At 44.1% G+C, this 26,303-nt stretch overlaps 1 protein-coding gene across 1 annotated transcript in view; it reads right to left on the bottom strand.

Moving 5' to 3' along the window:
- Positions 1-3,483: 3,483 nt before the first annotated feature.
- The window catches only part of LOC310879152 (genetic suppressor element 1-like), a gene marked incomplete at its 5' end in the record, with an annotated part of 50,552 nt that continues 27,732 nt past the window's right edge, over positions 3,484-26,303 (bottom strand). Inside the window, 9 exon segments of the mRNA XM_083793596.1 lie at positions 3,484-8,151; positions 8,631-8,734; positions 13,080-13,427; positions 18,461-18,841; positions 20,073-20,186; positions 21,166-21,445; positions 23,802-23,914; positions 24,407-24,578; positions 25,143-25,725. Of these exon segments, the coding sequence (XP_083649722.1) occupies positions 8,008-8,151; positions 8,631-8,734; positions 13,080-13,427; positions 18,461-18,841; positions 20,073-20,186; positions 21,166-21,445; positions 23,802-23,914; positions 24,407-24,578; positions 25,143-25,725 (2,239 nt within the window). The 3' untranslated portion in view covers positions 3,484-8,007.

Below are 26,303 nucleotides of genomic sequence, written 5' to 3'. Positions count from 1 at the left end.
ACACAGACGGCCTACACATTCTTTTTATTAGTCTATTACCTGGGTTGTTCGTCATCCAGCGGTCGATGGCACTGTTGACATACCTCTTCAAAGGCCCATACACGGTTCTGTCTAACGGCTGCAGCTTGTGGGAACAATGGGGTGGGAAAGATAGGAGGACGACACCATTGTCCCTACAGTAGTCGATCCCCTCAAGCGACAGGTGGGAGCCGTGGTTGTCCAGGAGGAGGATAACCTTGGCCTCTGGTGTTGGATGGGCATGTTTAACAAAGTGGTGGAGAAACACGAGGAAATCCTCCTCCTGCATCCACCCTGACCCGTTGGCTGTGCCTGTGCACCCTGGAGGTCCTCCATTTATCATGAACGGCTTAAAGTTCTTCCGGGGGAAAATGAACATGGGCGGAATACTGTTTCCCTGGGCATTGACCGCAAAGGCCATGGTGACCAGTGTGCCCCTCTCCGCTGACACGATGGCCCCCAGCTGTTTCATCCCCCTCCTAGACACCACCCTGTCTGGGGCTTGGACGGTGGTGACGCCGGTCTCATCCATGTTCCACACTTGGCTTGGTTCATAGGGCTGTGCGGGGCGTTCCAGAACCGTAGCCAGATTCTTGAAGAATGCACCCACGTTGAAGCGGTTGAAGCCCGTCGCTCGGCCCAGGCTAGTGGGCTCTGGACGGCGAATTGACAACTGTTTGTTTCTCACCATGAAGCCCCTGAACCAATCTTTCCCCGCCATGTTGTGCCTTTCCCACGATTGTGGATGCTTGCGTTCATATTTTTTTGCTAGCTGGAATTTGCGGACCTGAAAAAAATATATATAATTAATATATAGACTACATACACATATATATATATATATATATAGGCTACACTACACACACACATTATATATATATATATAGGCCACACACACACACACACACACACACACACACACACACACACACACACACACACACACACACACACACACACACACACACACACACACACACTTTGTTTCAATAATCTATTCTCACCTCCCTTGGGCATAACCCATAATACAGGTCTGCAGACCTGGAAAGGTAATTGACCAGCATCTCCTCCTGCTCGGCTGTGAAGACACGGAAATGGGACCTGTAGCCTGTCCTGGGCATCGACTGGTTACCCTCCCTCACCATTGCCTTCCTTGCTTTACAATAGCGGTTTAATGTGACATGGCACATTTTGAAGGCTTTGGCCACACTCCTGACAGAGCGACCCTCTATAAAGACCTCATCTGAGGCCTGTTTAAGGACATCTTGGGTAATTAAGCCCCTCTTCACCTTCTTCTTCTGGAAAGGTGGCATTCTGTTAAAAACAAAAAAAAACGAGCTAAATAATTTATTTATTTTTATAGGGACAAAGCTCATTAATAACATAATCAAGTTTTCATATCAATGTAAATGTACCAGAGTTAGCCGAAGCTAAATTTCATCTGTAGTCCCTGGGCAGGCTCTTAAAAAATGAATGATAAAAAGAAGGACAAAGTGTAGTGTGCCTGCACACAACACCATGCATTGATGCCATGTGTGCATATGTGCAAGCACCCAACACTACGTCCATACAAAAACACAATACAATACAGATACAATTCACGCTGCACTAGCCACAAAAGAGCATAATTATAGCCATTGTCTTAATTGTAACACTTGTTGCACCAATTGTAACACTTGTTACAAGTGGCGCGCAGTCGCACGGTTTGTTTGGAGTTGTTTACAGAACAGAATGAACGTGCATATCGTGTTAAAACGATTCAATCTATCGTAGAACATATACATGTAGACACCCATGTGGATTTTAGCTCGACAACACTAAAGAATTTTTTTTTTAGAACAAAGATAGTCAAGGTGTAAACTTTTACTCACTTTCTGCAAAACAGCTCTTTCCCCGCTGGTTCTCTGAAGAATGCATGAAATAAAATTTCGCTTCCTGTAAACGTAGACTATGTCCCTGGTCACATGTTGACGTCATGACGTCATGATAAAAATGAACCAATCAGGAGATAACTTCGTTGTTACAACCTTGAAGCGTTACATCCTTGGCGGCTCTCCCCATAATGCATATTAGCATCTGCAGGGTGTTGTGTTGGGTGCTAAAGCAAATTGCTCATTTGGGTGACCTTTTGTAAAATAGCCTGTAATATGATGCGTTTGCAAATCTTCAGAATGTCTGTGAAATAGTGAAGTAAATATTCCTACTTCAAGTACACTAACTACCTGGACTAAAATAGACAAAGGACGAAGAGTATTTCGGCATCAAAAACCTCAGACGATCGGAGGGAAAAACACAGGCAGAGAGATGTGAACTGAAGATCCATGGATTGTATTTATTGCAGTCAGACCAAGAACACAGCAGAGCTTCCCCGTGGACCAGGCGAGCTGGCCCACGGGAGCAGGACAGCCTAACCACTCTCGTGGCTAGGCCGCTATTAGCCCAAACATTTAGAATCTCGTAGAGGGTTTTTTTCGATTCTGACGAATCTCTCTACGAGAGTCTAAAACACAACCCCCCCCTTTACCGTCGAAAGTTGAACGTTTGTGCCTCAAAATCACTCTTACCTTGTACAAATGCAAAATCTAAGCTGCTTTTAATGTTGCCCCACTTGTTTGTGAGGTGTACGGATTCAGATTAAACACGGAACATGCTTATTTTTCAATAAAAAAGCTATTTTAATCCACTCTGTTTCTGAATCCTCCATTGTAAATGCGGTAAACGGCGCAACAGAATATTGCCCGCGCCCCTAGCGGCCAGGGTTCTCTTGCGCATTTACAATGGAGAGAAAAGCAAGATGGCCGCCAGATTCCGAGACAGAGTGGATTAAAATAGCTTTTTTATTGAAAAATAAGCATGTTCCGTGTTTAATCTGAATCCGTACACCTCACAAACAAGTGGGGCAACATTGAAAGCAGCTTAGATTTTGCATTTGTACAAGGTAAGAGTGATTTTGAGGCACAAACGTTCAACTTTCGACGGTAAAGGGGGGGGTTGTGTTTTAGACTCTCGTAGAGAGATTCGTCAGAATCGAAAAAAACCCTCTACGAGATTCTAAATGTTTGGGCTAGGCCGCTATAAGACTTCCTTTCACTTACAAAAGAGACACTTTATACAAAGTTCCGTCCAACATAGGTGTTTCACACATTTTACATATCAACAGTGGGGGGATGCATATATAGTGACGTCTTGAGACTTAATCAAGTGACCTGTTGGTTTAAACAATAGAATGCTAATTCCTGTCGCACCCAGCCAGCCAGGCTACTTCACTATGCACACTCTCACATTGACTATAGAATTATTCCCACATTGACTTAGCACAGAGTGTAGTTGATTAAGAATGATTATAGTTATAGAATTATCGAGTCCATATACGACAATAGCCACATATGTATCAGTCAAAGGATTCAAATGCTCATTTCCCTTTTGATATAAAAAGTAGACATTTTACATTTTTCAAATATTTTATTCTTTTTTGTCTGAAATCACAGCCATATATTCATAAATACCTAATTACTACATTCAACAAAGAATATATTACATTACAATGAATTCAAACAAGTACATTTTAAAAACAGTATTTCACAGCATCTAGACATCCTCCACTGAGTAGGGGGGGGGGGGGAGGCTATTGCGTAGGCGTGCGTGGGTTGGAGACAAAGGGTAGGGTGTCTGGGCGACTGGGGGATCTATTTCTGTCCATGCTAAACCCCTTATCCCTAAACTACTTAGACTTTTCTTTTGCTATTTTGAAAAAAAAAATTGAATAGTTAAAATAGCCAATCTACATCAGCCTGTTGTGAGCTTGTAGATTGGCTATTTTAACTATTCAAACTATTGAATAGTTAAAATGAACTATTCAAAAATAGCCTAAATATAGCAACAACAAAAAAAGGCAAAATAGTTTAGGCGTTTAGTTTAGCATGGACGAAAACAGAGCCCTGTGTGTCTTACTGTACTGAACTTCCCTCCCTCGCCCATTGGCAGCAAACCTCCTAACGTAAATGCTCCTTAAAGGCTCAGTGATTCTCAAGCTTTTTTTTTTCATTTCAAGGACCCCGTTTACTATGCATTATAGGCCACAGACCCCCATAACTCGAGTTTACAGGTGGCTCCATTTGCGCACTCTCAAGACTTGCCAGTAATTCTTACATGGGGGACTCCCTGGAACGCTCGGACCCCACTTTGAGAGCCACAGCCTTAGCTAACTGATACCCTCTTAGCAATGTTTATGAATGGATACTTGGTATCCGCCTGATAGTCTGAAATGGCTCAAATGTCGTAGTACATATTAGGGCCGGTCCTCATTTATAGAATATAATTTTAGTTATGTTATATGATCAGGCTGAAGTTCTGAAACCTGTGCAATTAAAAGCATGTCTCAGTTTTCATCCACTCTGCATGTAATAGCTCCTAATTTTACACGCCTGCTTCTGACTTGATATGTGCACGTTGTATGAAAGAGCCCATGACCATCAATTGTGATAAAGGAATACACGCAGCACAATGCCGTGTAACAGGAAAAGTGGTGGTTCGTGAAGATGTTCAGATGGAGAAGCTACTTCTTGTTGATGTATTCCATTGTGTATACAGTGGATGGAAGGTGCAGTTGCAGCATTGTGTCATTTGTTTAAGGAATTAGGGGCACACACATACACAATGAAATAAAAGCTTCAAGTTAAAAAATTAAACCCAAATACATTCTTAAATGCATTTCCCTCACATGATGTCATCCTTTTTTCATACCCCAGTCCAACATTCATAAGACCAAATACTGGAGAAAACACTGTCGAGTCAAATTAGTGAAAAGAGCGTATATTCCCAAACACAGTGTCAATATGTAAGAGACTGCGGCAACCACACTTGCTCGCCATAAATAGATCCACACGCAACACATTGTGAGCTTTGCAGATCAGGATTTTGACACAGTCGTATACAGCAAATTAGAAATGAGCCTTTGGTGGCTGAGGGGGATAGACAAAAAAAGGACAACTGAAAGACTAGCGAGGGGCCAATACAGTGGCTTGGTAGTCAGCAACGTGAAGATTGATTGAGCTTTTACATATCGTAGACACACACCTTGGGACTATTGTGAGCATCTCATTTAGCTCATATCATTTAGTATTGGCAAACTAGAACCCTCTCGATGCCTTTGGATAGGAGGGTCCTGTAGTGTAGAGGACAAATAATGCAGGTTTCCACAAATTTGACACCAAAGGAAACCGGGTCAAAAAGCATACAACCGGATGAGTTGGCCATTATGGTTCAGAGGTTGTGGCTAGATTTAAAACAAATCATTAGAAATGTTCTTATATGACATATCGTTTGGCACTATATTTTATGGCTGCTGCAGAGGGCTAGTATCTTGTGTGTATAAGGCATATTAATTAGCAAATAATATTGGTGATTTCTGGGTCTGCTGCAATGTAATGTTGAAGAGTGTGAGGTCAAGTTTCTCAGCCATATTTAGCTGGCTACTGTTTTACACTCTTCCTATGCATTACACAGTCAAACCTTCAGTATTTAATTAACTCTGCGAAATGTAATCAAATCCATTTGGTTACATTTGTACACTCTCAGAATTCAAAACACTCAGGATTTTACAATGTAAGTGGGGATTCAATCGTACATTGTTCCTGAACTCCGTCTCCTACCCATGTCGATCATGAATCTATGTTGAGGAACGTCATAGGCTAAGGACTGATTTATACTCGGTTGAAAAGGGAGATCTACAAGATCAGAGCTGGTAAGATGTGCTTTTTCCGATGTGTGTGTGTGTGTGTGTGTGAGACACAATGTTCAACAAAGTATACATCAGACATAACACGACCGGGTGCAAGTGTGATACATGGCCTCACTAGTAAACCACTAGTCTCGCTTAGCCAGACAACTATTCCACAATCTCTGAATGATAGTCTGGAACTACACCTCCCAAAGTCAGAGTAGGGAAGCTGCCATTTCCATTCAAGAAAATATATCTTAAAATTATGTTTACATTCTATTTTTTCTTATTTCCATTTCTGCTGAGCAGCAAGCTATATGCTTAGATGATTTTGATTTATATTAGGATACATTTGCGTGACTGTAAAGACAAAACGGAAGTGGGGAGGAGGCTTCACTTCCGCTTTATATTTTACTCATGATCAGAGCTTCCGTTGCTCCAGACTGTATGATGGAACAGCATTTGAAAATTGCAAAGGGCAACGGTCTGGAAACGTGAGATTACTAAACCACAGGAACTATGACTGAACCAGAATCGGTCCGACGCGTTTTTACTTGGGGAGCAAACCGGACAGAGAAAGCACAGTGCTGAGGAGTAGAAGGTGACGTGAGAGGGCCAGGGGGGCGGGGCAGGACCTCTGAGGAAAGCTTGGCTGAGCTCGGAGGCCAGAAGGAGCCGTCGCTGGATCTCATTTGAACAGAGCGTTGGAGGAGGGGAGAGAAGTGTAGGGATGGAGCTCGATAACCGATACCCGGAAAAATCTGATAACAAGCTTATCGAGTACCCGTTATCAATAAGCTTTGGGCTTATCAAGCCTGTTATTGAGCATAGCGGCCCATGACGTCATGTTTAAACAATAAAGACAAGAGGCGATCAAGGAATAAATGTAATCATCCATGCTGGCACAAACATGTCGGTCTAAAAGTGTATTGATACCTGCCCACCAGTGCTGTACGTTTTTAAAGTAACGGTACACATACTAACCAGTTAACAGTTTCTTTAATGAATATTATTGTATTAGTAAAAAGGTATTTGAAGGCCCTAGTAAAAGATACTGGTTATGTTCAGAATGTATCGTCTCCAGTCTCGATAGTGGGCTCAATAAGAACCCTCGAGACGATAAGGTGATCGTTATCAATAAAAAAGTAACGAGCTCCATCCCTAGATAAGTGTAGAGAGAGTATCATGTAGTTTAGTCTCCGTCTCTCTGTAACACACCCTGGAAAAGAGCTGTTCTGGCCAGCAGCAGTACAAACACTAAAAGCAAGGCTTTCTTTTCCCACCCCCGAAAAGCGATAACATATAAAAAATGGCAGGCTTTTTTTTCTTTCTCTCTTTTAAAAGAACAATGATTAAAGTAATAAAAACATACAAAATTCTTTTTTAGTCTTCATATTATATACAATACAAGGCTGAAGCACCTTTTAAAATTCTTATTCTCAATTTTGATTTTATTTTGAAATAAAACATTTCCTTTATTCTTTCCAAAATGTGCATTTTTTCCTCCGTCCTTCCCTAATTCCAACAGTTCTTCGTTGTAACACAGTACCACCAGGTAGTTCTTCAGCTTCTCTTCATTAAGTGCATTTCCAGTTCAAAGACCTTTGCGTGGCTGCCATGGTAACATCAGTCTCATTGGCCAGAGAGAGGTGTGGGCATTTGTTTGGTGACGCGGCGCGTGTTGGGCTTTTTCATCCCGTCCCCCCCAGGGGGAAGTCGCTCCCCAGTTGGCAGGATTGTCTGCGTGAGCCGTGACTGATGCAGGGACTGAACCTGAGAGAAGCAAGGACTGGAGTAGAGAACACGTGCGCGTGTGTGTGTGTGTGTGTGTGTGTGTGTGTGTGTGTGTGTGTGTGTGTGTGTGTGTGTGTGTGTGTGTGTGTGTGTGTGTGTGTGTGCGTGCGTGCGTGTGCGTGTGTGTGGTGAATAATTAATATTGATCATCAGGTACCCCTTGTCCAGTACTCTCCTTGATCCCACGGTTGGTAGGGTTGGCAGACACTAGTGGCTCGTGGCACCATCCCTGGCTGGCCAAAAAATAAAAAATAAAAAATAAAACTGTCTGTCCTTCAATGTATGGTCCTGCTCCTCATGCATCCATCCACACGTCCATGCATGCATTCATATTCATTCATTCATCCACCCATCCAGCTGTCCGTCTTCTTTTTCCGTGGAGTCACGTTGGACCAGGCCATAAAAAATAAACTCTGGCAGTCTGAAAGTGGGGCTGGCCAGGGCCCGATACGAGGGCCATGGGGTCAGCGGGGGGGTCACCTGGGAGGGTAGCCCTTGTAGTGGCCCCCGGCTCTGGGCCAGTGTGTCTGTGGCAGTGTCAGGCACTTCCTGAAGTGCTCCAGCTCCGCCTGCTGCTTCTCCCTCTCCACGGCCAGCTTCTGGCGCTGGGACATCAGCTCCTAGACGCGGGACAGAGAACCAGAGTCAGTCAACTCGCCATTTAGAATACACTAGAGCGGGGCAAGTGGTCTGATATCATTAGGGTTTCTGGAAGTTTCTGTGCAGGACACACTTCTATAGAAGACATGCTGATGCTGACGTGACTTCTATGGAATCTAAATGAGCAGTCATGGCGCCTGAGAACTTTAATCCATGAGAATAGCTTAAATGGTAAGACCACTTTTTTTTTTGTTTTCTTACCTTATTATGGGCAAACTAGCCCATTCCATGAATTATTGCACTCCGTTGTGTTGTTTATTAGCAATTTAAGAAATACATTGACTTCCATTGTAACGGGGAAACCTCTCAAAATCACTCTTTTAGCACATAAACGAATGCAACAAAAGCTGATTCTGATCAGCAAAACAAGAGGAAAGTGAGGACGTGTGTGTGCGTCCACAGGTACATCCTGCCTCAGACAGAGGATAGGGTGACTTACCCCCATGCTGTGAGACAGCTGCTCCGCCGTCAGGCTGAGGCTGTAGTTCTGGGCCTCCAGCCGCCGACACTGGCTCTGCAAAACGTGACGCTCCACACTTTGCTCTGTGAAACACCACAGAGGAAATTAAGGAAAAGAGAAGAGACAATTAGTTTCACTTGACACACTCCACGCAGGCGCACACTAGAGGCATACTAGTCTACTACTCTAGGGTGGCAGATGTTGGTTTGCAGAGGAAAGGATACATTGTGACCAGCAGCACCCTCTGGTGTTTGGAGAATGCTACAACCGATCAGCTTACATTACATTCACTTGTGTTTAGTCTGGCAAAAGCGTTATTTTTAAGCACTTCATTATGGCAGAAAAAAAAGGTTGTCATTTATGTATACCACCCATTCTTGAGATAAGGAACAAAACTATTTTCAAATCAGATTTTTTATTTTTTTTAAGATACATTCAAATCAAATGGATGGATTTGTAGACACAGGTCTCAACTACCAATCTTGAGAAGGAACAGGTTTTTCGCATAACATTTCTTTCTAAAATGGGACATTTATGCACTTCATAACTGATTCATGTCAACTCCGTCAGATACACTAAAATCCCTTTTATTTTAATTTGATAATTTCAACAATAATATAAAGTCCTCAGTTATCTTATAATGGCTTTCAGTAATCAAGTTAAGTAATACAATTATTTTAATATTGTTTTGTTCCAATATCACACTATTATGAAATATCCAATTTCTCAAATCCGTCATTTAAAACCTATTTTCAATATTATAACATGAAAACCATGTAAAAAATAATAATCATCATTACGTATCATTTCAGTTGGTGTTTCAATACATAAGCACAAAGGATTTGACATCGAATCGTCTAACTCTTTGGAAATTAACAAAAACATCACGGGACCAACGTCTGACAGAGTTGACGAACATCTGACGGAGTTGACACGTTGAACTGATTTACGTTCTAGACCACCTAGGATCTTGATTCTGGTGACTAATCCCACATTTTCAAGGATGAGGAATACAGTGGTACTATTTATATTGGCCCTGTGACCATGGCAGCCATTTTCAAAATGGCCGCCGCCTGCTGTTATTTTACAATAACTCAAGTTCTACACCACCTAGGATCTTGATTCTGGTGACTAATCATACATTTTCAAGGATGTGGGATACAGTTGTACTATTTAGATTTATCCTGTGACAATGGCAGCCATTTTCAAAAATGGTGGACCTGCTATTATTTTACCAATTTAGTCAGGGAATATTATCAGAATAATGTCAAATCTGTGAATACATTTCTTACCAAGAATTTTCTTCACCAATGTGTTTGTAAAGGTGTCTACTAACATATCCCACATTGGTTTCTATTGAACCACCCTAGGGGCATTTTTGACAGCTGCTGAAAGTTGGGTACCATACCAAGTGGCTATGGCCAAACTAGGGAGTCTATGGCCAAACTAGGGGTCAAACCCCTTGGGCTAAATTCGGCCATATATCCACTTGCTCAAATGTGCCCAAATGTGCTGACCTCATTTTGTGATGACGGCTATGGCCGTTTTCAGCCCAAGGAGTGTTCTTCGTGCATAGCTAATGCTTGGAATGCATTCAGAATCAAAACTCCCTAATTTGACATGTCACATGCTACTTAAAGCATAATGAACATTTTGCCTTATATAGGTTGTTGATGGTACCCCAACTTTCAGCAGCTGTCAAAAGTTCCCCTAGGGTGGTTGAATATAAAGCAATGTGGGATATGCTAGTAGACACCCTTCCAAACACATTGGTGAAGAAAATTCTTGATAAGGAATTTATTACCAGATTCTATTAATATCCCCTGACTAAATAAATCATCACAACAGAGACCCGATTGACACCTAAACAACAAGTTTGGACAGCCCACCAATTAGTGTTACGGAAAATAGCAAGTGTCTACCCTAGGCCCAGAGGGAGACACAGAACTTAGATGCGGCTCACATGTTGCACGACTCCTCAACAAGCTGCCACCAGAGATGAGAGCTGAATTCCGCCGCACAATGCTCTGCGGCCAAGGAGCAACCAACACCATGTTGGAGTTCTCTGAGTGGTTGAAGCACGAGTCCTAGCCATATAGCCTGTGCAAAGGCAAACACCTTGAAGACCTGCTTGAGGTGAACAGTGAGCAGTGAACAGTGAGCGTAAGACTGAAGACAGAAAATCTGCCTTCAGGACTATCAAGCAGGATGTGCAGACACTGAAGGCATCAGTGTCGTTCTGTGTCCCCAGCATGTCAACCAAAGCAATGTTACCAAATCAAAGGAGCCTTCACCTCAAGTCACCTGGGGCTGGGTGAGCAATCGTATCCTGTATCTAGCCTCACAACTAAATACAGACACTGCCGTTTGAAAGGGTCAAACCCTTCATCCTGATTGGGGAAGACCACCCCACCTAATCACACCAACCGAACAAGTGAGGTTGGGGCCTCCAGGTGGGCCAGCAGCCATCTGCACAAGACTGGGCTGGACCCTGCAGGAAAGCAATCTCCAGCCAAGACAATGTAAGTTGACTATAACAGAGCCCCAGAACACAGAGCTCATGAGAAGGATGGAGAAACACTGGCAGGAGGCCACCAAGATAAAACGCCACACAGCAGTGGACAGTGAAGTCAAACTGTGCGTCTGTACCTGAAAGGGACAAGTCAAAGGCCAGAAAGCCCACCTCCTTTTAATGTCCTGTCAGTAGCAACTCAACCTGCACCTGAAATAAGCCCTGACCCCTCCCAGAGAAAGTTCATCCTTGAAAATGTAATGATTAGTCGCCAGAATCAAGATCCTTGGTGGTCTAAAACTTGAGTTATTGGTAAAATAACAGCAGGTGGCGGCCATTTTGAAAAATGGCTGCCATGGTCACAGGGAAAATCTAAATTGTACCACTGTATCCCTCATCCTTGAAAATGTAGTCTTAGTCACCAGAATCAAGATCCTAGGTGGTGTAGAACTTGAGTTATTGTAAAATAACATCAGGTGGCGGCAATTTTGGAAAATGGCTGCCATGGTCACCACGAGACAAATCTGTGATGGCCCTATAGCCAAAAATGTTCCTTAAGGCATGCTCTAACTGTGTGCCAAATTAGAATACGTCCCATTATTCAAAAACTATAATTTTATTGTTTTAGGAAGACTTTTGTCAACTCCGTCAGATACATGTCAACTCCGTCAGACACAAAACCTGACGGAGTTGACGTCTGACGGAGTTGACAAAATGGCATTTGTTTTCATCTTAACCCTCTGTAGTACAATGTAGCCATTTTGTTTTTTCTTCAGTTGTTAGCTAAACGTAACCCTAAACTAAAATACTAAACATTATTTTGGAATTCTTAACAAAGATCATAATAATGTCCTGACGGAGTTGACATGTAAAAGCTGTGACCACATTGATATCAACATTGTTTGTTTAAAATATCAAACAATTGAATGCTTGTCAGACCAGGTGCTCCACTGTTGGAAAAGGAGTCTTCAGGCTAAATCTGTCGACAATATTTTCTGATTAATTTAAGACTTTTAAAAAACCTGACGCAGTTGACGGAGATGTGGGACACACATTTGACATGAGATATTTAATGGAAAAAAAATAACTGTGTATATTGTTTGCTATGTTGTTGACAATCTACTTTCATTTAGTATGTATATTTATGTGATTGTGACAGTATTAGACACTTTTTTGGCAGTTTGAAATTGTGACCATTTGCTGGGGACAGGCTAAATACAGGCCTTTTTGGGTACAGTGCCTGCTTTTAACTAATTCAGATGGCATATGAAAACAATTATAATGAAATTAATGGCATAATAATACACAACTGTATTACATTTAACTTTGCAAGTGCTTTTATTTTATGAATTAATTTATTTTTAACATAAATAGAGCACCGAAGTCCTGACGTAACTCGCTCATCCCTTCGATTCCCCTGGTTCGCGGAAATAATTTCTCTATGGAGAATAACATGGGGTGATCTTAATATCGTCTACTATAAGCGTTGTGGTCCAAAAATAAACAAGCTGTCTCTGCGTTATTGTCAGGGAGGTGTCTCTGTATCGTTTGCAACAGTCAGTCACTCATATATGATACAGTCTGCTTCTAGCGAAAATGTAACTAATTCAGTAGCAGTAACATTAGCGTTTTCTCTCAGTCAGTTGATTCTTCATATCCATATGAGTGAAGCGGCCGGGATGACATGTTCATTTTTCAAACACAGTTCTTATATGAAGCAATCTAAAAATCCTCCTATGGCGATTTCAATGCAACTAAAAAAATACATGAACCTGGGGACTGACGCCCTCTACTGAAAGTGACGTCAGACTTCGGTGCTCTATAAGGCTCTTATGTGTGGGACATGTTTTTTCCACTTTTGTCCCTCATCTCAAGAATGAGTGATACATTGTTGATGCAGCAAGCAATAAGCATACCTTCGATGTATTCCTGATAGGCTTCGAATATAGATTCAATCCCCTGCCATTTGGGCGTAGGAGCCTCCTCCGACTCCTCCTCCGAGTCCTCCTCCTCGTCCTCCTCCTCCTCCGGCCCGGACATGTCGTCCCTCATCCCCGGGTGGGGCGGGGGTGCAGCGGGGGGGAAGTGCTGCCCGTTGTGCTGGGGGTGGAGGTGCATGGGGTGGGTGATGTGGTGCGTAGTGTGGGACAGGGACGGCCGGCCGGGGGGGGGAGGAGGAGCGGCGCTCTGCAGCAGCTCTGGAATGTTGTAGTGAACCGACGAGGAGTCCTGGAGGTGGTGGTGGGACGGCTCCGATACTCCACCTGGAGAGGAGGAGGACGAGGTGAAAATGGGACATTCGCATCGGGTGGAAAAGGTGCTCACATTATTATTGTTTTACTTAACACTGGGAAGTCTGAAAAAAATTTCACTACTACTCAGTCTGACTATTCCGGCCCAATCGACTGCTCTCCCCCTTTCTCCCCCGCACCACTCGTTCACACCTCTTCAGCTGGAGACGTCATTGTTGCCTACACGCACGCACTTTTCTTTTTTTTTCTTCCCTCTCTTATAAATACATTATTATACACCCAATGAAAATGTACACTTCACGGATTATATAGGCATATATTGCAACATAGCCATGGAAGAGTGTCGCGTTGCTGCCTTTTGTTGTTCTTTTTTTCCTTCCAAAAGAGCCAAGATCACTTTTCTTGTGTGTTAGCTTACATTTGCTAATATTATAAGCTAACAACATTAAAAGTCAATGTATTGTAAATGCGGCATGTCCGCGGTAAATTACTTATACAAGTGAGTCGCGTTATATTTACCTAAATTACCAGCCAAAGTACATTCCAAATAAACAATTATTAGCCACGTTATGTTGTTATCAGTTTAATTAATAAAAAACATTGCATTTCTTTGTCCCAACTTGCAAGTACATGAACCACGTGACCGGGCTGTTTTCTGCCCCCTCAATGTCGCAACCCAAATATTTTATAAGATGGCTCTCCGCATCATAAGTGCATAATACTTGTTTATTTGGAGTGAACATGACAATGACGAGTAAATAAATATTAACACGACTCCCGTCGATACGTTATTTAGCCTGGACATTTCCGCATTTAGCTGAAAACGGGCTTAGTAGCCTACTATTATATTTGATTGATTGTGCCAAAGAATCGCGTCGGGTCAAACCGGCCATGCAAACGAAAAAGTTATATAAATATATATAAAGTTATATATTGTCATTTTTATATAGAGGGGGAAACATTATAGGCTACGCGTGTTATCGATGTAATTATATATATTTGATTGATTGTGCCAAATAATCGCCTAGTTAGCTGTGTTGTGTGTAGTTGTGTGTTCTTTTTTTTTTCCTCCACCCCTCTTTTCTTTAAATCATAACTCGCAAATTTTTTGCTCATTTAAAAAAAACTCAAAATACTATGTAAACTACGACATTTGGGCTTTCATTTGGTATATAGATCGGTTGTGTAGGCCCTATCTACGAAACGGTATCAAGTGAAAAGAAAATGTCGGGAAATCGGTTTATTGTGTAAAAGATTGGATACGTCTTTTCAAATACGGCCGTTAGTACTGTTAATTCAACATCCGGTGAGGGGAGGATACGGATCGTGTATGTATTGTGTATGGAAATCAGCGCATACAGTGGGTGGGCTTTAGACCGGATGTAAGCCTTGCACACTAGCAACAGCAGCAGCAGGAGGAGGAAAAAGAAATGCCTTGCGTGCAGGGCAGGCAGACTTGCAGATCAGTTCCACGTCGCTTGCAGAAAGAACTGTTCTTTTGACTGACAAAACATTTAGAGGTTCGGGAGGACTATCTGGTTGGAATTATTTCAAACACTTTTTATTTTGTATCGCGCATTGGCAAGCATTCTTGCTTCATGGAAAGTAAATGTCGGTCGAGTCTAACCGAGCATTCAATAATAATAATAATAATAATAATAACAATGATAATAATCATTGTATTCATATTCCTATTATCTTATCAAAATAATAAACAAATTCCAAGTTAATTAACCAGCCAAACGTATATGATTTAATTCGTTGGACATGGAATGCAGGCTTGAACAATGCCGTCTCCAGCTGTCGGAGGTGACAGACGAGTGGGGGAGAAAGGGGGACGGCGGTCGATTGTGCCGATATAGTCAGACTGAGTAAGAGATATATGCCTAAAATCATATTTACAAAACGTTTCAAATGGGGAAAAAAACAGAGATGATTTCAATCGAATATTTAGACAAAGTCATGCAAGGGGAACTTTCTCTGGACTCCATGGGCTAAGAAAATAAACGTTGAAATCTCAAATTTGGTCAGAACGGCTGCTCAGACTTCCTAGTGTTAACCCATTTAGGCCTGACGTCGAAATAAATAAAAAGTCTTCTGAAAGAATATATATTCAAAGATTTGTGCCACATTTTCACGAGTGGCGCGCTACAAGCTTGTAGGTCTGCTATTTTTCAATAGCTAAATAATGCTTAGTTAAAACACCAATACGGGTTCCCGTCCAGAATGGGTGATTCTAAAAATCTGTTTTCTGAAAAACCTATGTTTCTATGTCAGTGTTGCTCAACCTTGTTCATGTCAAGGACCGCCGGAATTATCCGTATTTGGCTGCGGACCCCCCATCTGAAAAAAATTAGTTCCAGGGACCTCCCAGAAGCAAAGATTTGAGTTAAAAACGTTCGCTCTGAAAGAATATATATATTCAAAGATTTACGCCACATTTTAAAAAAATAGCAGATCTACAAGCTCGTAGCACGGCACTCAAGCTTCTAGATCTGCTATTTTTCAATAGCTAAAGCATGAAGAAGAGCCGTGAAGAATTCAAAAAAATATATATATATTTGTCCACGTTTGGAGTTAGATCATGGCAAGGTAACTATTAGAGACCAGGGATGAATCCGCGTGTGCACAATTACAATCCGCCCGTTATCCGACCACAATTAATCCAATGTATTAATCTGCACCACCCGCAATCCGCTGCGCAGGGAAGCGTATACAATATAGCCAATCTACAAGTACACAACACGTCGCTGTGACGCACTGTGATCTTGTAGATCGGCTAATTATACGTACTTGTACAAACAATGTCACTCACCACTCTCGACAGTTCACCAATGTTACGTAGTGGTTGTATATATCCATTTCCATGGTAACAAGCCGTCCACGTTCTCACATTGCGACGCATTTTCACACCGCATATCCAGCCGTCATCAGCAGGGTTAAGAACTTAATCACTCCCAGTCCCACGCCAAATATACTCTGTTTTACTTAGTTTTAAGTTTATCTCAGACTCACTAGCTGCCTGTAGGAGACTACTGTGTTGTTGTTGTTTTGCAAGGAGGACCCAAATTCATAGTTTCTAGTAACTTGTAACTATACAACCACCAAAGTGGTTCATCAGATCTATCCATCTACCAATACATTCACCACATCTATGTCTGTGTGTCTAACTCCGTATCTGTCAATGCGTCTGGGTTGCTTTTATATATATGGAGATCGTTGATGTAATCCATACGATCATAGTACTTCCACCAGTACTTTTTTTTTTAAACAAATATCTTAAATGCTTGACCTTCTCATGCCTATTTTTAGGCTGACTTTATGCACATTTACTGTCTTGTCTTGTCTTGTATTGTGTTTGATATAACCTATGACGTAACTGTAAAGCACTTGATGTAGGTCCTGCCTGTGAAGCACTTTGAACTGCAACCCTGTATGAAAGGTGCTATATAAATAAAGCTTATTATTATTATTATTATTATTACCATAGACATAATGAGTGCCGCACTAAGAACGGCTATAACGGGTATGGCATAGAAATGTGGACTGTTTTCCATCCATAATAATACATAATAATAAATAATAATAATAATAATAATAATAATAATAATAATAATAATAATAATCATCATACTATAATTTACCGAATGTCTGTGTGTGTGAGTGTGTGTCCGACCGCATTTTATCTCCTCATTATCTCCTCACTGCCTGCACCAATCGCTCCCACTTTTCACACAGGCATTGACCATATGAATATGGAGGGCGTGACAGAGCCCTTTTTTCGATTTGACACATTAATGATTATGAATTAATTTATTAGTGAATTAAAAACGCACCCGGGTGCAGTACCCCCCGCAGCCACAGGGCGGCAAAACTCCAAGTGAATTGCATTTTGGGACCGTCACTGATTAATACTGGGAAACAGTTTTCCGCGTAACTTCAGTTGTTTCGCCCGCAGTTACAGATCTCATCTTTCCTGCACCAGCACGGCCACGATCACAACGGAATGATTATCTATCGGGCTGGCTCTGTTGGATCACTTGATAGGACCTATAACTTTTAACCAAACGTGGGTGAAACAGCGTGCAGCCGCGCACGTAAAGACTGCACGTGCGCACGCACATGGAGTGGACGGATTGATTGATATAACACAACAACCCTTGCTTAGCACCTCGCTAAAAGCGTGTGCGCAGGCTACTCTGAGGTGGCCACCCACTGTCGTTATAATAGGAACCTTCTGCCCTTGCCTGGCTGGATTTGTGTGTGTGTGTGTGTGTGTGTGCGTGCGTGTGTGTGCAGACTACTTTTGCTGTGAGCGTGTGTGTGTGTGTAAACTACTTAAGCTGTGTGTGCGCACGTGCGTATGTGTGCGCGTGCGTCATCGTGTGGCCGTTTTCAGTTCGCTATAAACACAACACGAGATACAACTGTCTTGAACATAAGCCACACACACACACAGCGTGAAGTGGCTACAGCGCACGCTCCGGTGAAAACAGCTAATCTACAAGCTCACAACATCACAGGTTGCAAAAGCCATGAGTTCTCGCAAGCCAAAGCTCACAATTGAGACCGTTTTGGACGCAAATCCACCTGCAAATTGGATCTCTGCCACTGTCCATAACTCCATATATAGGTGCATGTCAAACTGGGGGTCCTTGATACTTTTCAAATGGGGCTCTGTTGTCTAATAAGTGTAAATGTTGCGGTCCTTGCTCTTGCCATGAAAACGTTTCCCTACCATGCATTTGTAAGAATACTTTCATGTTATACTGCTGTTTTTATTCATAAAAAAAAAACACACACACACACACACACACACACACACACACACACACACACACACACACACACACACACACACACACACACACACACACACACACACACACACACACACACACACACACACACACACACACACAAATATATTATACAAGTTGAAATATATCAGAACGGGTAAGGACTAGTAATAATAAATAACGATTAATTGAACAAATGTATTGATGGAATAATAAGAAATAATAAGTGTAGGTCATATGCTATACCTTTGTGTTTCTGCAGGGCCTTCTGAGTGGACTGAAGCACAGACTCGTGGAACTGCTGGGCGAACTCCTCCGGCGTGAAGCTGTCCCAGGGCTTGGTGCGTCCGTTCAGGAGGCCGTGGCCCTCTTTGGGCTGCAGGGGATGCGGGGCGGGCCGCAGGCTGTTCAGCAGGATGGAGCTCCTCTTTGACGTCGGCCCCTCGCCGGGCGGCCCCCGGGCCTTGTCGGGGTGGACGCTCGGAGCAGGGGGTTCCTTTGGTCTCAGTGTGTCCATGAGGGGTTTCGTGTGGCTGTTGGGGGACGCCGGCCGATGCCAGGAGGGGCTGTGTGGTCTGGCACTGGGGTGTTCTTCCGATTCGCTGGCAGGCTGCTCGGTGGCAGGGTCTGTGGACACAAAAGGAGATGCACATTACGACATAGTTGTAGTCGTGTTTCATCCACCCGTTTCGAAGCGAGTTGATGACATGCTGGTGGTGAAGGAGAATGTATCAAATGCTACTGAGGGATATAGAGGGTATGCGCGTGACATCATCATCAAACCAGGAAGTTATGCAGGAACGCCTACTGAGTGGCAAAAAACTACTTTCTGGCCTTGACAGTCCATACATCCAAACAGAAAAGTCCTATTTGATTGCATTAAACAACGTTTAACAATGTTAAACTCACTTTGCATGTTGCTTTGCCACTCGATGTGCCAGTCACTTTAAGCATGCGCATACCCTCTATTAGCCCTTTGCTAAATCCCTCCCCAACCTGTCCTTGTCCAATAGGCACGTTAGCAGCGAGGAGACAGGTCAAGCTGTCCTTCTCCCCCATTGAGATGCATGTTAAATAACGGGATTTCTCCATATAAATAATCGATCATTTCAGAACCAAGAGCATCAAAATGTCTTCTAAATCTAGTCAACCAGGCCTGCAGTAGGCTATGCACTGGACAATGTCTTCTAAATCTAGTCAACCAGGCCTGCAGTAGGCTATGCACTGGACAAATGTCTTCTAAATCTAGTCAACCAGGCCTGCAGTAGGCTATGCACTGGACAAATGTCTTCTAAATCTAGTCAACCAGGCCGGCAGTAGGCTATGCACTGGACAAATGTGCATGACATTATTTAAATAAACTAGAAATACGAGGAAATGACAGAGGGAGAAACAGAATCCAACATCAACTTTAACGACCGCCCGACAGGAGTTGTCATGTTGCACGGTAAGACTGCAGTCATTAGTATTATTGCCATCACCTGGGCGGGTCAGTCTTGTAACTTTCCCGACGTTAAGCTGTGTGTGTTCAACAACACAGTCCATGCAAAATAACACTGACAGCTATGAGGTGACGAAAGCTTGTCCTGCATAGCAACGGTTGCTAAACTATATGGATTGGCATTGGACAATCGCTTTTTGGGGTGGGGTTTAGCGAAGGGCTAATTGACTAGTTAGTGTACGTTGGATAATGTTGCAGTGGAACAGCCATTTAAAAATATGTTGATGTAATATTGTTTTGCCCTTGTCAGAATATCCACATTAGTAGCTGGAAAAAAGAGCCCCGCTTTTGGAGATTGACTTAACGTTTGGACAGAAACGTACTAAACACTGATGAAGCACAGGTTAGGTCTCTTACCAGAGTTGTGTGCTAGAGGGCTCTTACACTGCGGATGGGGGGCGTGTCTGATGGTATCCAACGTTACACTCTTTTCTTTGATAGCTTGAAGCAGCTCCACCACCCTTTCATTATCTGCGAGAGCGAGACAGACGGAAAACAAACATCACTTGCAAAATCTCTGTAGCCTTTGTTTGTCCCCATCCGTCTGTAGCTAATCCACCATTTCATAAGCACCGACTGCGCTTACCTCTTCTTAGACACGGAAGGTGTTTGTGCAATGGGTGTGTGTGCGTGTGTGTGTGTGTGTGTGTGTGTGTGTGTGTGTGACGTTGAGGTCCTCCTCCCAACAGTGTGGGTAGGCTAAGGGACTACACTAGGATCACTGTAAGCCTACCGCTACCACCACTCCCAGTGTCGTGTGTATGCGTGTCTACTGCGTGCGTGCATGCGTGCGTGTGCGTACAGAACCGCAATGAACAAAGTAGAACACTAAAAAAAGGGGTAATGCATTATGCATTTGCTGGCTTTGTAATGTATGTCATGTATAATAAAGTGCGACTGGAGGTTCACACATGACTGTTGTGTGACCCTACATGAAACTCCTTCAGGGCAGAATCCACATGCTAATGAGAAAGTGGAGCATGTTAGACAAGGCAGAGAGTTCAGCGGTGGCGGCGAGCTGAACTGGGATACGACTAGTAGGCCTCGGAGGGAGCTCAACGCTGGAGAGGACGGAGTCATGGCGTTTGGGTAATTGATGGCAATAGGGAATGCAAGGCTGGCGTCACAGTAGGCCGTCACGCCTACTGGCGCCAAGTGTCTACAGTTGGTGTTTGAGTGTTTAGTGCACAGTGCTAGAGCTCTTTCAGTTCGCCAAAATGGGATTTATGAAGCTACTTGAGTAAGCTACTACTACTGAAATACAACAAGTAGGCTTCTCACCATAAGCAAGATCAGAATAAAGGGGATAATGGACACACAGAAAAGCAACAGGTCTTAGTTAAGGTAGCCTAAGGTGTGCACATCTCAGAATCCATGCGCTATGATGGTGATGATTGAACCTGCTGCTTTTTACCCTTCTGCATACAGCATGTGAATCTGCCCTTCTTACCTCTCCTCTGCTGCACAGTGACGTGGGACAGGCTGAACATGGTGAGGAAGCGCTTCTTGTCCTCCAGCTCGGGCCCGTCCCGGTCCATCTCCTCCGGGGTGAAGCGCGTGCTGAGCGGGGCGGGGGGCGGAGGAGGAGGGGTGCGCTTGGCGTGCGGCGGGGCGGGCGGGGAGGGGCTGCGCTCCCGGAGCATGCGCCTCCGTTTGCGCCTCTTCTGCTGCACGAGCTGGTCGCGCCGTCCCACCGTGGTCAGGCCCAACACTCCCAGGAAGTCCACTTTCTACGGGGAGGGAGCAAGGGAGGGGGAAAGGGAGGGGGGGGGGGGGGGGATCACGTCACTATACAGAGTCTTTGTTAGGGATATAGCTTGTTCATTTTTTATTGATGACGCACCACTTAACGAGCCGGGTTCCAAACAGAACCAGTACTTTTCTAACAGACGGCAATTAACCTATTTACTTTTGGAAAAAAACATTGAAGAAACTGTTAACTGGTTAATATGTGTACCGTCACTTTAAAAGCGTAATGTTGTTTACCCGGGCAGCGCTGGTTGGCAGGTATCAATACAATTTTAGACCGACATGTTTGTGCCAGGTGATTAAACTTATTTCTTTATCGCCTCTTGTCTTGATTGTTTATCGCTATGCTCGATAACAGGCTTGATAAGCCCAAAGTTTATTGATACCGGGCACTCATTAAGCTTGTTATCGGGTTTTTTCAGGTATCGGGTTTCGAGCTCCATCCCTAGTCTTTGTGTGTGTGTGTGTGTGTGTGTGTGTGTGTGCGTGTACGTGTTCTCCAGCTTCATAGGGAACCACAAGGAGTCATTAGGGACAGCGGTGGTTTTCAGGACGTCTCCACTAGGCAGAAGTACGGCGACTATGACGCCACAGCAGTCAAAATCGTTAAACAAACAGCCGTCAGCGACGCGTTCCCATCCATGTTTGGTTCCCATGGTGATGCAGCATGTGCATGTGTCAAACATAGCATGTGTCAAACATAAACACTTTTATTTTAACACCCCGTTGCGCATCAGCTAACTTGCCGATATTGCTTAATTCTTACATGCGCTTGTAAACACATTACACAGCATAAGAGAGGTGAAAATGTATTAGAGCTAATTTCAATAAACATGGTTATGACATGGCGTTGTAGACACTATACGTGTATAGTGTAGGTTCTGCCGATAGGAACGGCTGAAACGGCAAGCAGGTTTATGCATCGAGCACTGATCAATTTCCGGTTGCCGGAAACTGCCATAGCCGTCGTTTCTAAACCCATTTTGGGCGGGAACCCCTTTTGGAGTTTTAAGCATTATGTTATCCTTTAGCCGTTGGAAAATAGCAGATCTACAAGGTCATAATGGGGCACCGAGTGCCGCACTATGAACTTGTAGATCTGCAAATTTTGAAAAATCGTGAAAATGTGCCGCAAATCTTCTATATTCTTTCAGAGCGAACTTTTTAACTAAAATCTTTGCTTCTGGTGAGGTCCCTGGAACAACATATTTTGAGATTGGGGTCCGGGGCCAATTACATACAATTATAGATGTAATAACATCAATAAAAAACAACAATAATAAGTACAACCTTGAACCATGACCACCTAAATAAATGAGACACATGCTGTCAGTGGTTCATTTGTTTTGGTTTCCCACAATTTTCATGACTTAATAAACTTTTTACCCCCAGTAATTTCATGAAGAAAAAAAAAGAAAAAAAAAGAGGTGTGCTCTTATCATCATACATCATGCTCCGTGCTCAACCAATCAAATCATCACAAATGACATTCCGGCCAATCACTTTTGATTGGCCGGACACATTGTATCCTCAATGTGTACTTTGATCAGCCAATCAATTCATCGCTATGGGGTGATCAGCCAATCACAAAGCCAATGTTTGTGTTCACACAAACCCGGAAAGCTGGCCATAGGAAGGGCTAGCATGGAAATGAAAAGACCACACTGTTCTCATTCTATAGTTCATATGAGTCATCCACTTAAATGACATGTGGCGTCTCTTTAAAACCTCACCTGTTGGTTGCCTGTCAGATGAATTATTCTTATACTGTAGTTCCTTGTTTGACTCTGTCCACTAAACCACACCTCCAGTGTATTGTGGTCACTTGGTTGTTTATAAAAAGGGACCCTGGGCTGTCCAGAAGCTCTTCTATTAAAAGAACATTGTTTCATTCCACTCTACCTTTCGTACTTAGACTCTGAGTGTAAGTTCTGAAAATATACAACAATATGGCTCTCAGTTATTGTTCCCAAACTGTGGAACCAACTACCTCAGTAGGAACCACTGACAGCATTTAGGTGGTCAAGGTTCAAGGTTGTACTTTATTGTTACATCCTGTGTACAGGTACATAAGAGTAAAACTTATTTTAGTTTGGCTGCCTTACAGACAATGCAGCAGCATAGATAGTGTAACATTCAAAACAACAAAAAACACAGCAAGCACAGCGAACAAGAATAAGCAAGAAAAAGCAATCAAATAGTTAGTAATTCCGACTCAGAATGCACTCTGTTCCATTCCCGGAAGAAGGGGTGAAATGGCCTCATGCGCTGAGGTGAGCAACTAGATGCAAGTGGATGGGAGGAGAGGATATTATATACTCTAAGGGTGGTGTTTACCTGGGTGGAGTCGTCCAGTTTGAGCGCGGGCTGCTCCGCCACCCTCCGGAGGTGAGCTCGCACCTCCTCCTCGTCGCTCTCGTCATACGAGTCGTCCAGCTCGTAGTAGTAACCTGCAATGCACACCACACACAGCAGGGGTCAGCGCTGACACTTTCACACCACTTTATTACCAGTGGTGGGGAAAAAAAGTACTCCACCAGTGGTCCTTGAGGGGGTTCCAGGTGGTGGTCCCCGGCTAAATGATGGAGAGTCTGGTAACCAAAACTCCCTTGCGGGTCCATTTGGTTTCTTTTTACGCTTATTATTATTATTATTATTGTTAAATTATTGTTAAGCATCTGCATTACTTAGTTTACAAGAAGTATACACAATTAGAATGTAAAATAATGTAGAATAGTTGTTATTTTGATTTGCCTGTTATCCATCCTATTGTACCAACATCAGTACAGCATGGAATTGTTGACAGACAACATATTATCCAACGACAACAAAATATTCTTTATTTTTGGGTAGAGGCTAAGTGTCATCGAATGTTGAAATCAACAATGGACCTTGATGTGAAAACCAGTGCGTTAAGTGGGCTTTCCCGGCAGTAGCCGTACCTTTCTCCCGGGCCTCCCTCCTCCTCCTCTCCTCCAGGTCCAGCTTGCTGACAGGCCTGCGGTGCTGCTGGAGGAAATCGTCGTAGATCAGGGCCTGCTGCTGCCCCGACGCACAGGGAGGTCCCGCCGCGCACACCCCCGACAACACCTGACAATGTCTGCCGGTGGGCCCCTGGTGGTGGCAAGCGATATGGGAAATAAATATAATGTCACGACATTTGTTCAAGGCAGTATCACCATACACGATATTATCGCGATATGTATTTTAGGGTTATTGATCAAGACACTTAACAGTGCAACCAACCTACAAGGAAACACAGACTAAAAGAAAAAGGAGTAACAGAACATTACAACACTTTACAATACATTACAATACCCCTTTTGGTGTTGACATTATGTTATGCTTTAGCTATTTAAAAAAATAGCAGACCTACAAGCTCGTAGCGCGCCACTCGAGCTTGTAGATCTGCTATTTTTTTAATCGAAGAACGACTGACATAGAAACATAGCTTTTTCAGAAAACTGTCAGGATGTAGAAGACATTTTTAGAATCAGATCTCAGGTCAAAATGGGTTAAAGAAACCATCATTCTACAACAGCATAAAATTAAGGTATAGAACTGCAAATCATAGAATGCGCAGTCACTGTATCACAACATATATACGACATCTCTGAAAAGGCATATGGTCAAGGCATTTTATCACGATATTTATCACCATAATGGCAGAAGCCCTACCTGGTGGTGGTATGCCTGGAAGCCCTTCAGCCCAGCAGCAGTGGCGCTGCCCCCCTTGGCGCTGCCCCCCCCCAGCTCCCCGTACTGGCTGGGCAGGGACAGAGACGCCCGCTGCTGGCTCAGGAACGACTGCGTGGACTTCTCCAGCTCCGCCAGGAAGGTGCTGTGCCCGTCGGGGGCCGACGCCGCCGGCGGGGGGCCCCTCAGCGGGGGGTACTTCTCCAGGGGGTCCCGCCGCCGCAGCAGCACCCCGTCCTCGTGCTTCACGGAGGACGGGGGGCCTCCGCCGCGAGCGAGCTCGTAGTGGCCGAGCCCCGAGGGAGCGAGCTCGTAGTGGCCCAAGCCCGGGAGGAGAGGCTCGGCGTGGCCGCCGCGTCTGGACGAGTCTGAGGTGGTGTCGATGAGGGAGGCCGGGTTCCACAGGGTGGTGGGGGGCGGAGGAGGGGGGTGCGAGGGGTCACGGTGGTGGTGGTGGTGGGGCAGCGGCGGCTGGGACGGTTTCGGGGAGATGAGTGGCGGCGGGGCGCCCAGGTGAAGGTGGAGGTCGCGGCCGCCGGCCGAGTCGTGGTGATTTGGTATGGATCTGTGCCAAGACGAGGAGAGAGAGAGAGAGGGGGGGGGGGGGGGGGGGGCAAGCAGAGGTCAAGCTCTGGCCATCCGTTACAATGCACAGCACACCTGTACGTCTTTCATGGGCAAGAAATATGGCTTCCCTCCCTCCCGCCACGCACAATGCAGAGGCACACTGTATACTGTATAAACAAACACAGTGCCTCGCTCCCTTCCTTCCTTCCTGTCTATCTGTGTGTGTGTGTGTGTGTATGTGTGTGTGCGTGCGTGTGCGTGTGCGTGTGTGAAGTGGTGTTATCAGGCCCAGGCAGAGCAGCCCAGAGCAAAGTGAGGATGTGGCGAAGGCAGGCTAACGCTGTCCTCCAAACACACTGGGGCTGCCTTTGATCTGCCAGGCCCTTTTAGCATGGCATGCACGCACGCACGCACACACGCACGGACGCACGCAAGCAGGCACGCACACACTATAGCAGGGCTACTCAACCTTTGATGGCTCAGGGGCCACTCAGCAAAATACCAAAAGTCCAAGGGCCACAAGTCCAAATAATGTTGGTCCTATATTTTTGTCCGTGATTTTCTAACACATTATGA

Source organism: Protomyctophum parallelum (assembly GCF_964188405.1).
Source record: "Protomyctophum parallelum genome assembly, chromosome: 2".
NCBI lineage: Eukaryota > Metazoa > Chordata > Actinopteri > Myctophiformes > Myctophidae > Protomyctophum > Protomyctophum parallelum.
The sequence above is the reverse complement of the archived record's forward strand: the minus strand, read 5'-3'. Positions and strand labels throughout refer to the sequence as shown.